The sequence below is a fragment of the Mercenaria mercenaria genome, chromosome 13 (assembly GCF_021730395.1).
Source record: "Mercenaria mercenaria strain notata chromosome 13, MADL_Memer_1, whole genome shotgun sequence".
In the NCBI taxonomy this organism is placed as follows: domain Eukaryota; kingdom Metazoa; phylum Mollusca; class Bivalvia; order Venerida; family Veneridae; genus Mercenaria; species Mercenaria mercenaria.
The window spans coordinates 23176796-23190598 of NC_069373.1; the positions used below are offsets into that span (position 1 = coordinate 23176796).

At 35.5% G+C, this 13803-nt stretch overlaps 1 protein-coding gene across 1 annotated transcript in view; it reads left to right on the forward strand.

Moving 5' to 3' along the window:
- Positions 1–520: 520 nt before the first annotated feature.
- LOC123529350 (serine/threonine-protein kinase Nek1-like) overlaps positions 521–13803 on the forward strand; it is a 49579-nt gene continuing 36296 nt past the window's right edge. Inside the window, exons 1-5 of the mRNA XM_045309662.2 lie at positions 521–916; positions 3995–4258; positions 5072–5172; positions 7273–7369; positions 11483–11590. Of these exons, the coding sequence (XP_045165597.1) occupies positions 821–916; positions 3995–4258; positions 5072–5172; positions 7273–7369; positions 11483–11590 (666 nt within the window). The 5' untranslated portion in view covers positions 521–820. The remainder of the gene's footprint in view (positions 917–3994; positions 4259–5071; positions 5173–7272; positions 7370–11482; positions 11591–13803) is intronic.

The following is a 13803-nucleotide window of genomic DNA, read 5'->3' on the forward strand; positions in this document are numbered from 1 at the left end:
TTCAAGTAATATGGCTTTGGTTTAGTGACATCGTCAAATAATATTATAGGCTGGCAACCTTGTCTAGCACTGCAAATATTACTTTCATTTAAGCTTCTATCTGTAAACAAGGGGTTCGATACATCTGCCTTTTAAATTACTTTGCTTATGGTGGCTGACATTGTCGGATCCACAATCGGCGATGGACATTCGGCAGGGGCAACATTCGACAGGGCGATGTTTGTTGGGGCCAAAAAGGTATAATAATATTTATTTTTATAGCTCTTTGTTGGGGCGACGACGTTTGGCCGGGCGCCGTAAAGACTTTCGGTGGGGCGACGTTCGACGGGCCGACATTCGACATGGCGTCGTTCAGCGTTTATCGTTGTGTCGCTGCGACAGAACGAAATAACGAAATGGCACAAATCAGCCACCATATTTGCTGGAATGCAGGGCGATAGCTGGGTCATTACAAACGCCAACGCATCTATCTCCCTTACCGCTTCGCTGCGTTGGAGTTACTGTACACATATCGCGTAATTTGTATATTGCCAACTTACTTAATTTACTTTCATAAGATCTAATTTATCATTACTGTTTTCATTAAGACTATAGTGTAGATCTATTATTATAATATTTATAGTTATTTACAACGACTTCTCCCTAGAAGGTTAAAGGTTGTAACTTTAACTTGTATACAAGTTTTATACAAGTTTAAACCTATTTTCGACTTAAAGCAAACCGGAAGAATTAAACAAGAAAAGAAAAGTACGGGATTTTATGTCAGTGATATAGCTTCTATAACAGAAATTCTGATAAATATTTATAGCATGTGAAAAGAATGTCGACGTCGGACGAGTTTGTTTTGGAGAGGACATTGGGGGAAGGGGCTTTTGGTAAAGTGTACCTGGTTAAAGGTCAGGAAGACAACAAACAGGTACAATAGATTTATATAGATCTATTAAACTGTACTTTAAATGTTAGTCTAATTTAGTAGGAAGGTGGGGAGTTAAAATACCGTTATTCTGGGACGCAAGAGGATATTCTTGGCACTATGTAGAGATGTATGTAAAACGAAAGTTGAAAGCGAAAGTAGGTTTTTTTGGCCGACAAATTATGTTGCAATGTTTGTCAATCTACCGTCTTTTTAAGGTCATAAAAAGATTAATAAAGAACTGACCACTGGCGTAGCTTGACGTCTAAATTAATTATTACATGTAGATCTATGTAGCGGGCTGCACACTAATTTTCAGAAATCGTATTTTTGTCTATAGAATTAGTGCACAAATTGTCATACAAATGAGCTTATGTAATACTAATAAACATGATTAAAGGTGGATAATCAGATTTTGGCCATGTAACGGATTTGTTCGAAACTTTAGCATCTGATCATTTACACTCATTTATGTTCACTTAACACTTAATACAAATTAGATTTTCACTGGAGGTATTTTTAAAATTTCGTTTTCCTATCCTGGTTGCCCAACCAAGATAGAGTTATTTTATCATAAGTATAAATTTGATAAACATACTTTGCCTAAGGAAATGTATAAATATTAGACATATTGTAATATATTTGTGAAATACTTGCATTAAAAATTATGTATTTAGATGGAATTCATTAGAAACGCAAGTTTGAAAAAATATTATTACCTCCCTTTGCCTATCTTGGTTGCGCAACCAAGATAGATTGGAAATAAATGAATTCAGAAGCTACACACAGCTTTAAAACTTGCATTTTGGTTCAGATTGTTCAATAGTTGATATGTCTATCAAATGCAAATGTAAAACTAGACATTGTATCGAAATAAAAAGAAATACCCAGCTTTTTATTATACTTTCATATTAAAGGGGAGTAATTACAAAATTTTATAAAAATAATAAAATATACATTTCAAATAGGAATCTAACTCTATGTAATCGGTCTTTTTGTTCCTTAAATAATTCTCTACCAGAATATACAAAAAGTAAAAAATGTCATTAAATGTTGATTAAATGTGATTGACCACCTTTAAAACACATACTTTTTATAGAAGGCCATAATTGCATGGTAAAATGTTAATTCAGCTAGTATTTGTTATAATTCTAGCCTGAATATTTAGAGGAATCTTTAAACAAGAGGGCCAAAATGGCCCTATATCGCTCACCTGTTATAATTGCACTTGAGGACAAGAAGGTCAAAAAATCATGATCAAGATCAATCAAAAATTGGAGGTACCATCCATGTTGTACTGCAGAAAAGTGGTCTTGGTTTTTCCCTACGGCCAGTAATAAAAAAGTTACTAAATAAGCTATTTATAGTAACATAAAAGGGAAGTAATTAAAAAAATTATTGTAAGTGAACTAAAGAAGGATCTGTCAAATAAAAACAAGAGCACTGCAATCGACCCAAATGCAGAGCAATATACACACAAAACATATGACCTTTGACCCCTAAGTGTGACCTTGACCTTGAAGTGAGCCATCCGAAACATGCGCTCTGCACATCGTTTTGATGAGGTGAACATTTGTGTCAGGTTTCTTTGAAATCCTTCAAGGGGTTCAAGAGTTACAGAGCAGAAGGGAAATTGCTAACCAACAGACATACAGACAGACGGACACCAAGGCGATAACATAGTATGTCCCTTCGGGCGTATAAAAAGGAATCGAGATCTTATGGTGATACAAGTTGTGTGCAAGTTTGGTTAAAATCAAGTAGTAAATGAAGCTGCTATTGTGCAGACATGGTCAAAATAGCTAATTTGGGCCCTTTCAGGAACTCTGGAACCCATAATGGAATCTGGCCAGTTCAAGAATGGAACCAAGACCTTATGGTGATACAAGTTGTGTGCAAGTTTGGTTAAAATAAAATCAGAAATGAAACCACTATCATGCAGACAAGAAATTGTTGACACACAAAAATAGCAAATTCTGGCCCTTTAAGGGCCAATAACTCTAGAACCCATGATGGGATCTGGCCAGGTTTCGAAAGAAACTGAGATATCATGCCAATACAAGTTTTGTACCAGTTTGATCAAAATTGCTTGCAAAATGTGGTCTTTATCTTGTTCACAAAAAATTGTGGAAGGACAGACGGACGTACGAAGGGCGACCACAAAAGCTCACCCTGTCACTATGTGACAGGTGAGCTAAAAAATGACTCATCAACTTATTCCAACCAAGACACATTTACAGATTATTAATATGTTGTCCCAGTGTTCTTTGAAAATCTTGTATGAAATTTTAAACATTCATTCATGTCTTTCAACAGTACATGTATCTTCCTTGAAATATTTGTGAAAATACTACCATTTGGTTGCTACATAGACAAGCTCGTAGACTATAATATATCATTTTTAATTTTTATTTTTAAAGTTTCGAATGTATAACAGCTAACTAGTACATCTGATTTGAATATAAAGCCTGATGGAACTTTAAAAGTGTTCCACATCATCAACTACATCACAAGGGCTATAACTCTGGCAGAAATATTATATGAACTATGACACCGTTATACTTATAATTTCTGGTTAATGTTGAGATCCACACCAACACCTGCATCATATTTGACAGACTCCATTATTTGTAGATATATGTGTGTGTCATTTTTTTCTGGGATGAACGAAGATTTGGAGTTCCCATACTCCCCAATTTTCATCACATATTTGAAATTATCTTCAGGAATGTTTTGTTTCCTCAGCTAGGGTATAAGTGACTATGGTGATAGCTCTAGTTCCAAGTAGTTGAGCATGTTGTCTCCTCTAACAACTCTTGTTATCAACCTTTCTTTGGGTCAAACTTTGAGAATTAACTGATACATCAAGATTTTGAAGTATCAAGGTCAGGTAGGTGATGACCTATGTATTGTATATTATTTCATTTTATATATATTTGAGATCTTCATTCTCATACGTCAGAGGTTTGATATGGTTCTGAGATGGAAACCGGGGTAGACGTCTGCTATGTGAGAATGAATATCTTAAGCAAATTATATTAATGCCATGTTATAGCACAAAAAACTTATAAACAATTTCAGTATGCTATGAAAATAATTGACTTGCGTACATCGCCTGAAGAAGAGAAAGAACTTGCAGTAAAAGAAGCCAATCTGCTGAAGGAACTTAATCACAACAACGTTCTACGGTATACTGATTCATTCGAAAGTGATGGAGCACTTTGTATTGTTACTGAATTCTGTTCAAATGGAGACCTGTCGGAATTTCTTGAGAAACGAAAGGGGAAGAAACTTGAAGAAGATCGACTTACAGAATGGTTCAGACAAATTACTTGTGCTTTACAGGTAAGTGTTTGTCCTATACTTCTGGGGCTTGACTTCAACTGCTCTGTAACTTTTTTATGCATGCACGTATATTCAAATAACTTGGCACAAACATTCACCATAAGAAGGCAGCTTGAAGCATTAAAGACCCATAGCCGTACCTTTAAGGTCAAGGTCATACTTTTAAGAACATCATTTTTCTTGGACAGTCTATTACATTTGTATGAATTGGTGAATATTCAGGTACCTTGGCACAAACAATTACCATAACTAAACAATGTATTGCATGCAATACCTACATTTCTAGCTAAAAGGTCAAGGTCTTTCAATTTTTCTTGTCGATCCAGTCTATAACATACAAAAATGGATATTCAAGTAAACTGGCACAAACATTCACCAATATAAGAAGGTATGTCAAGTCTAATGACTAAGAGCCTTTGCTCAAAAATGATAACCAAGTATTGTTTAAGTCAACTAAATTCATTCTATAAATCATGATAAACCAGTATTGTTTAAGTACAGCTAAATTCATTCTATTTTCATAAAATTTTCACTTTTGAGAGTTTTCTGCATATTGTATTGATTAAAAGATTGTTTTTACAGATAAAAGGGTTTTAGAATGCATGGAATCACTTTGCATTTTCTTTTTATTGTAATTACTTACTGATGAAAACATGTTCTAACTATAAATCTGGAGGACAGCAGGTTTAAACTTGATTATTGACATTTAGCAAGAAATTAATTGCTGAACTTTCTTTTCTTACAAATTTTTGCTTGAATATGGGTTGTGAATTGTCAATATTCCTGAAATGAACTTGCTTATGTTTCTTTCAGTATTTACATCGGAAGACAATCATACACAGAGATGTTAAGACACCGAATGTGTTTCTGTCAGAGAATTGGGAGGTTAAACTTGGAGATATGGGACTTGCGAAGTAATCATTTCAGTTGAATATTTAAACATCTTGATCAGTAAAGTATATATTGCCAAACGATATTTGAAAATGACTCTATTCCCAACCTGGGAGGACATGTATTTAAAATTAGTAAGTAATGTTTGTTATTAAAATTAGTATGTATGCAGAGGCTTTGATTTTGTTGAGGTGCAAAGCTGTGGACAATCTCAAACTCCAATGCAGTGATCTCCCTTGCTGCTTCGCTCATTGATCACTGCCAACACAATGTTTTTATCTAAAATTCAGCTAAGTGGACTTCTATAAGATATATAATTATTTAGTTATTTTTTCCCCATTGTTTTCTAAGTTTACACTTCTTTTAGCACAGGCGAATGTTCCATAATGGAAAAAATTATGATTCTGAATGAAAATAGGTATTAATTTACACGACCAGTAAGTGTCCTGAAACCAAACTAGAAGTAAACAAACGAGTATGTCGACGTTAATCTTTGATGCCGTTCACTATTATAATGCTACCATTTGACCCAAGCCAAAACAGATGGAGGCTTTTGAATATTTTCCTGCTGGCCAAGATATGTTATTGTCAAAAGTTTGGTATATCATATTAAAATATAAGTTAAATTTTAAACCGATCATCACATGATGAACCATGGTCACGTGAACGTTGTGGTGGCAGTGATCAATGAGCGAAGCGGCAAGGGAGATAACTGCGTTGGAGTTTGGGACAGTCTGTGAAAAAAAGCAGCACTTTCAATATTTAAGGATAAGGAGTATATCATCAAAACACAGAAGTATTTGATAAACAAACAACATCTTTACCAACAACCTACCTGACCATTACTTGTTTTGCCATACTGTCCCGTATGATGGATACTTTAAATATTCTAAAAAAGTTGTCCCCCTTTAAAAACGAATGCCATTTGTAAAGAAATAAAAGTAAACAATTGCTGAAAAGTATGTTCCACCTAGTTATGTGAAATTTCAACACTGAGACATTATTCATTGCAAATGCATCAAAACAAACATATGTAACAGTTCTTTGAAAATGGTAAGTTTTTAAAGGCATTGAACTGTCCTAAACTATGGCCCCTTTATGCAGTCCTTTTCCGGAATTCAATGTATATAGTAATATACCAGTACACTGAAAATTGTTTTGTAGAGTAAAATACAATGTTTTATATGCTGTTCAATTTTCATTTGAAACAACCCTTTCTTTCTATGATTTGATGTTGTTTGAATTTTCTTTTCAAAATGTAAGCTTAGACTAAACATTAAAAATAACCATTGACAGAGTACTCAAACATAAAATGCATTGACGTTCATCCATTTTTAGCTCACCAGAACATAATATACTCAAGGTGAGCTACCGTGATTGCCCTGTGTCTGTCGTCCAGTGCCATCATCATTTGTCATCAACAGTTTGACTATTAATTCTCTAGAGGACACAATTTTGACCCTATCTTAATAAATCTTTGTCAGAAGATTACCTTGAATAAAATTTTGGATGAGTTCTTTACTGGCTCATCTGGAATAAAAAACTAGATCACTAGGCCAATAAATAGGGAAGCCTTGTTTTACACACTAGAGGCCACATTTTCTTCCTGGTCTTCATAAAACTTTTTTTCAGAATATTTGTCTCAGAAATCTAGTTCAGGTTCAGACTGAATTCCCTGAGGCCACACAATTATATGAGCCGTGCCATGGGAAAACCAACATAGTGGGTGTGCGACCAGCATGGATCCAGACCAGCCTGCGCATCCGCGCAGTCTGGTCAGGATCCATGCTGTTCGCTAACAGTTTCTTCAATTCCAATAGGCTTTAAAAGCGAACAGCATGGAGCCTGACCAGACTGCGCGGATGCGCAGGCTGGTCTGGATCCATGCTGGTCGCAAACCCACTATGTTGGTTTTCTCATGGCACGGCTCATATTACTTATTTTGTGTTTCTCAGTAGTTCTTCTTACTCAAGCAGCCCCCACCCACCAAACATTGCAGCTTCAGAATGTGCATCAATTGTAGTGTGCTTGTTTCTCTGCTGACAACTCTTGATATGTCATTGTGTTTGTTCAGTTTTAGTGACAAGGCTTTGGAACATTTATGTATACCATTGTTATTTCAGAGTTTTAGAGAGACCAAATGCCAAGGCAGTAACTTTCTGTGGCAGTCCTTACTACATGAGTCCTGAAATATTCTCATGCAAACCGTATGATTCCAAGGTATGGGATAGCAAACTTTTAAAATTAAATAAGTTTTAGCTCACTTGAACTGAAATTTTAGGGTGAGCTGTTTGTATAGGTGGGTGGTCCAGCATCCATCCTTGTTTTTCATCGTCTGTCAGCCACAATTTACATAAACACCTTCTCCTCTGAAACTACTCTTCTCTGAAAACTTATACCAAACTTAATCTGTAGCATCCTGACAAGATTCTTTGTAACATTTGTTCAAATTAGTGCACTTTTGCAAATGTTGTTTTTTGTGTGTGGTGGGTTGGGGGTGGGGTGGGGAGGGGGTTAGTAGGTCAAAGTGACCGTTAGTCAGTCTTTTCAAGAATGATTGTCTGTAGTCAGTAGATGTCCCCTATTGTTTTTGGAGATCATTATGTCAAAGGTCAAGCTCACAGTGACCTCGGGACTCAAAACAGTAAGTAAATATTGCTTTTGCCTGCAGTCATCAAAGTTTATAGGATGATTCCGTTTGGTCAGTAGATGACCCTTATTTTATTTGGGTCAGTAGGTCAAAGGTCAAGGTTACATTGTGCTTAAACCTGACAACAGTTTCAGTGCAAATCATTAAGTACATTTTGGCCTACAGTTGCCAAATTTCATAGGATGATTGACTTTGGACTGATTGGTTTTAGTTCAGTATTTTAAAGGTCAAGGTTACAGTGACTTCTAGACTGAAAATAGTTTCAGCTCAATAACTAGAGAATGCTTTAGCCTATAATCATAAAATTTCATAAGTTCAGTAGAACTAACAAATTGTTTGGGATGTCATATTGTCAAGACCACAATGAACCTGAGACTGAAAATGGTTTCAGCTCAGTAACTTTAGAGCCTGTTTTTCTACTTCCACTTCATTGCCTGTCTTTTTGTTTTAGAGGTTATTAGGTCACCATCAAAGGTCAGGGTTACAGTGACCTTGAGACTCTAACTATTTTCAGCTTGAAAGACAGCTTTAGTATACAATCTAAAAACTTCATAGGATGATTGCATGAGGTTAGTAGATGACTGTTATAATTTGGGAGTCAGTAGGTCAAAGGTCGTTGGGACTGAAAATAGGACAGGCCATCACGTGCCCTTGTTTGGATGAGCTGATTTGTAACTATACCACAAAAAATATTTTATTCGATTTTCTATTTTCATATACTAATGATTTTTTATACAACCAATATTCCTAATTAATTCTGCATCAGAAAATAGTATTTTGTACTGTCGTTATATTCTTTAATTAAGAATTAATGTACAGTAGAATCATGTTTTAACATACTGAAATAATACAAAGAGGTTATACACCTGCGGCATAATTTTTCAAGGGCGTAGCCCAAGTGAATAATACGACATAAAACCAATACATATTGTTGAGATATGTTAAAACATTGTTCTGTTATATGTTACTTCGATTCTGTTATGCTTTTTATGTAACCAAGTAGATGAAATATAGAAGCATTATTCCATGGTGCACGTATGGCGCCAAATATAGTATGTTTGCATGAGGTCAACCCGTAACCGTGTTTGAAAAGTGTTAAAACATTGGAAGTAACACATCCCGTGGAATTGCGTAGACTTCTAGTGAGTTATTCTGCAGGTCTAATAATCTGTACAGGGTCATTTTGATTCTAAAATGTCTTTTATCTAAAATAGTAGATCAAATATGGTAGCACTCTTTATTGGCGCTTGTATAGTGCCAAATAATATCTTAATGTGACGTCAAATTTCTGCGTTTTGACAGAAATGTGCATGGATTTTTCATATTAGAATGGTATATTTTGATAACAGTTACATAATATGTACTCAAAAGACATATATGAGATGTAGCATTCATATCTATAAATAAAGAAGCAATTGGGAATTCCGCCTACAGTCAGTCTGTGAGAGACAGGTGCATTATTTTCCTATTTCTTAGTTTAGAATGTAGACATACATCTTTTATCATATATTTATTACTTGGCTCAGCCTAACAAGGGCAAAAAGCTGAATATTAGTTTTAATTAAGGTCACCAAAAAAACATATGTTGGCCACAATGACATACCAAAATTTAGTAAATTATCATAACTACTTCTGTAGTTTATCACTTTTGCAGATCCTCAATTTACTATATCTTGTTGTGAAGTTATTGTTAGCTCACCAGAGCCAAAGGCTCAGGGTGAGCCATTAGGATCACTCACCGTCTGTCGTCCGTCTTCCGTTGTCTGTAAACTTTTACTTCAAACGACATCTCCTCATAAACCACTAGGCAAATTTCATCCAAACTTCACAGGAATGTTCCTTGGGTGAAGCTCTACAAAAATTGTTCAAAGAATTGAATTCCATGCAGAACTCTGGTTGCCATGGCAACCGAAAGGAAAAACTTTAAAAATCTTCTTCTCAAAAACCAGAAGACCTAGAGCTTAGATATTTGGTGTGAAGCATTGCCTAGTGGACCTCTACCAAGTTTGTTCAAATCATGACCCCGGGATCAAAATTGACCCCACCCCAGGGGTCACTTGATTTTACATAGAAAAATCTTAAAAAATCTTCTTCTTGAAAACCAGAAGCCCTAGACCTTAGATATTTGACATGTAGCATTGCCTAATGGACCTCTACTAAAGTTGCTCAAGTCATGACCCCGGGGTCAAAATTGACCCCACCCCAGGGGTCACTTGATTTTACATAGGAAAATCTTCAAAAAATTTCTGAAAATAAAGCAGAAGGCCTAGGTCTTAGATATTTCACATATAGCATTGCCTAGTGGACCTCTACAAAATTTGTTCAAATCAGACCCCAGGGGTCAAAATTGACCCCGCCCCAGGGGTCACTTGATTTTACATAGGAAAACCACAAAAAATATTCTTCTCAAAAAGCAGAAGCCCTAGAGCTTAGATATTTGACATGTAGCATTGCCTAGTGGACCTCTACTACAGTTGTTCAAATCATGACCCCCGGGGTCAAAATTGACCCCGCCCTAGGGGTCACTTGATTTTACGTATGAAAATCTTCAAAAAATTTCTTGAAATAAACCAGAAGGCCTAGAGCTTAGATATTTCACATGTAGCATTGCCTAGTGGACCTCTACAACATTTGTTCAAATCATGACCCCAGGTCAAAATTGACCCCGCCCCAGGGGTCACTTTATTTTACATAGGAAAGTCGTCAAAAAATTTCTAAAAATAAACCAGAAGGCCTAGATCTTAGATATTTGACATGTATTATTGCCTAGTAGACCTCTACAAAATTTCTTCAAATCATGACCCCCGGGATCAAATTGGCCCCGCCCCATGGGGTTACTTGATTGTACATAGAAAAATCTTCAATATTTTCTAAAAATAAACCAGAAGGCCTAGAGCTTAGATATTCGACATGTAGCATTGCCTAGTGGACCTCTACAAAATTTATTCAAATCTTGACCCCCCAGGGTCAAATTGACCCAGCCCCAGGGGTTACTTTATTGTACATAGGGAAATCTTCATAAATTTGCTTAAAATAAACCAGAAGGCCTAGATCTTAGATATTCGATATGTAACATTGCCTAGTAGACTTCTACAAACTTTGTTCAAATCATGACCCCCGTGGTAAAATTGGCCCCGCCCCAGGGGTTACTTGATTGTACATCGGAAAATTTTCCAAAAAATTTCTAAAAATCATCAGTTTGACATTTGAAACATATTACTCTGGTGAGCGATCCAGGGTCATCATGACCCTCTTGTTTTTAGAAAATGGCAGTGGTATGCAACTTATTTCAAAATATTACAGGGGTACTCTAATACATTAATGCAGCCGTATTGTTGTACTAACTAAGTATTGTAGAAATATTTTCAAGTGCATTGATGGGACTCTGACCCGAGTCCTTGCATTGGGAAAGGGTACTATCCACTGCACCACAGGGGTAAGTGCTCTAACCAGAGGAAAGTAATTGTAATATAATTACAGTACATATATATTTATTAGTCTACATGTTTTCAGCTGTTTCAGCAATAGTGTCTTCATGAGTAGAGTAAAACAGTCAATAGTTCCATAAACATCTCAATACCAGATTTATGTAAATGCAAGTGCTGCTGTAACAACAAATAATGAAAATAAATTTTCGTAAAGATGTACATGTATACATTAATAGATGTTTTATTCCATTTCAGAGTGATATATGGGCATTAGGTGTAATAGTGTATGAGATGGCTACATTAGAGCGACCTTTTGATGCCATGTTAATGCACCAACTCGTCTTTAAAATTGTTCATGGAGGGGTAAGAAAATGTATCCTTTCCTTCAAAACCTTTTAGTTCATCTGAGCACTTGTGCTCAAGTGAGTTTTTGTAATTACCCTGTGTTTGTTGTCTGTCGGCATCAATATTTAAACATCTTTTCCTCTGTAACTACTTGCAAGAATGACACCAAGCTTGTTGTGTAGCATCTCGGCATAGACTTTCCTCAAGTTTGTTCAAACTTCACAAGGCTGCACTTAATGCCTCCAAGGGCTGAAAACAGAAAAAACCTCTAAGAAACTTCTCATGAACCATTGGATGGATGTTCCCCAAACTTAGTCAGAAGCATCCTCGAATGGGCTTCTTTCAGTTTTATAGTTTCACTTGATGCACTTAATGGCCACAATAGAAAGAAATCTCTACACAACTTCTCAGATCTGTAGCATCATTCCGCCATTAAGTATACCAGAGTTATGATCCTTGACTTAGTCAGAAATATACATAAAGGGCCAAAATGTTTGTGTTGTTTGTGCATCTAAAACAGTATTTTGCACCATTTTGTTTGGGATTACTCCCCACCCTCCTAAAAAACAACAACAACAGCAGATGCTTGTATGTTCATTTAAGTTGACATTATATTATATTGAAAATTAATTGGTGAGTTACCAGTCAGCAAGGCTGCCACATTATGATAAAACAACTAAAATGACCACTTTCATGCAGACAGTATTATGTATAGGTTAGACTGTACTAAATGTCTCCACTAGGGCAAATGTCATTGGAAGGGTTACTGACTGAGATCACTAGGGTAAAAGTCAAGGTCACAGTTACTTATAATAGAAAAAAAAATGGTTTCCTCTCAATTACTTAGTGTACATTGATATATATATATATATTGAAATTAAACTTGGCCTATAGGTAGTTTATAGAAAACCAAAGGTTGGGATTGTATATCTATAATAAAAAAGGGTCATCTAGGTGCCAAAGGGTCAAAGTCAAACTGAAAACTTGAGTCAGGAATGACATATGGCAGTGACAGATTTATGTTTGTTGGATCTTTTTTGAATAGCATGATTAGATGTAATCAAAATGTGTATCAGACCATGACCTAAAAAACAGATGGCATGATGCAAAGTTTGAAAACCGGATTTTTGTGGAATTTCCATGTTTCTTGTTTTATCATCATTTCCAGCTCTTGCAAGATCACATCAACATCTGGCTATAGGCAATTGAAAATTACCAAAAAAAAGTATAAGATTGACCATAATGCTATGAAACCATGGTCTTTTGACTGATACATGTGATAAAAATGCTAGTTTTGTGTTGGTACACATCTGGATATACCAACTTTCATTTTGACCAGCCTAGCATATAACATGGCTTAAAATCATCTACAGACATTCATCTTTACAATAAAGCATCAATAAGGCCTATATCTGGCTAGTAGACAGGGAAAATGGCACTTTATACTGATATGAACTACATCCGAGTGAACCACAGAGGCACATCTGGCATATTATTACCTTTATACCTATAGTATTTCCATGAAAAACCTTTCTAATATTTCTGTGGATGAAATTTGCATAACTTTAGACCTATCAGTAGAATTCAAGCAGTTATTTATTCAGTCTTAATTAAAGCACAGCAAAAACTAGACTTTACAAGGTAGACTAGTTTGCAGCTCTTTGAACATCTCTTCATACTACTGAGAAATTTGAATATTTGACATTTATTTAGTTTTTTTTTCTGATAATAATAAATATTTTTAGAAAATATAGCTTGCTATGTTGCCACCAGATGTATTACTAAGTTCAAATAGTGTAGTTTGAGAGCTAAAACTTCTATCATCAAGGATGACCATCCCTGTTACTTAAAACCATGGTTGCAATGTGCTGGTTTTATGTTTTATATAAAGGTTACTTTGTTTCTACAAATGTTCCTTGAGTGAACTTCTGTTAAAGGATGTCAGTCTTGATTACTAAAAACCATGGTTGCAATGTGCTGGCCTTGTATTTTATATACTGTAGTGCACACTTTGACAATCATGTTGTCTAAAACTGTTTAATTTAAGAACAATATCATACAATCAGTGCTTGGGTAACTTTCTGCTGAAATATCTGAATCCTATTAATTTGTTAAAAACCATAGCCCCAGTGAAATATGCTTGTGCTGTGAAATTCAGATGGGCAATCTAGGACCATCATTGAACTATCATAGTTACAATATATGTCCACAGAATTATTGCCTACATATTT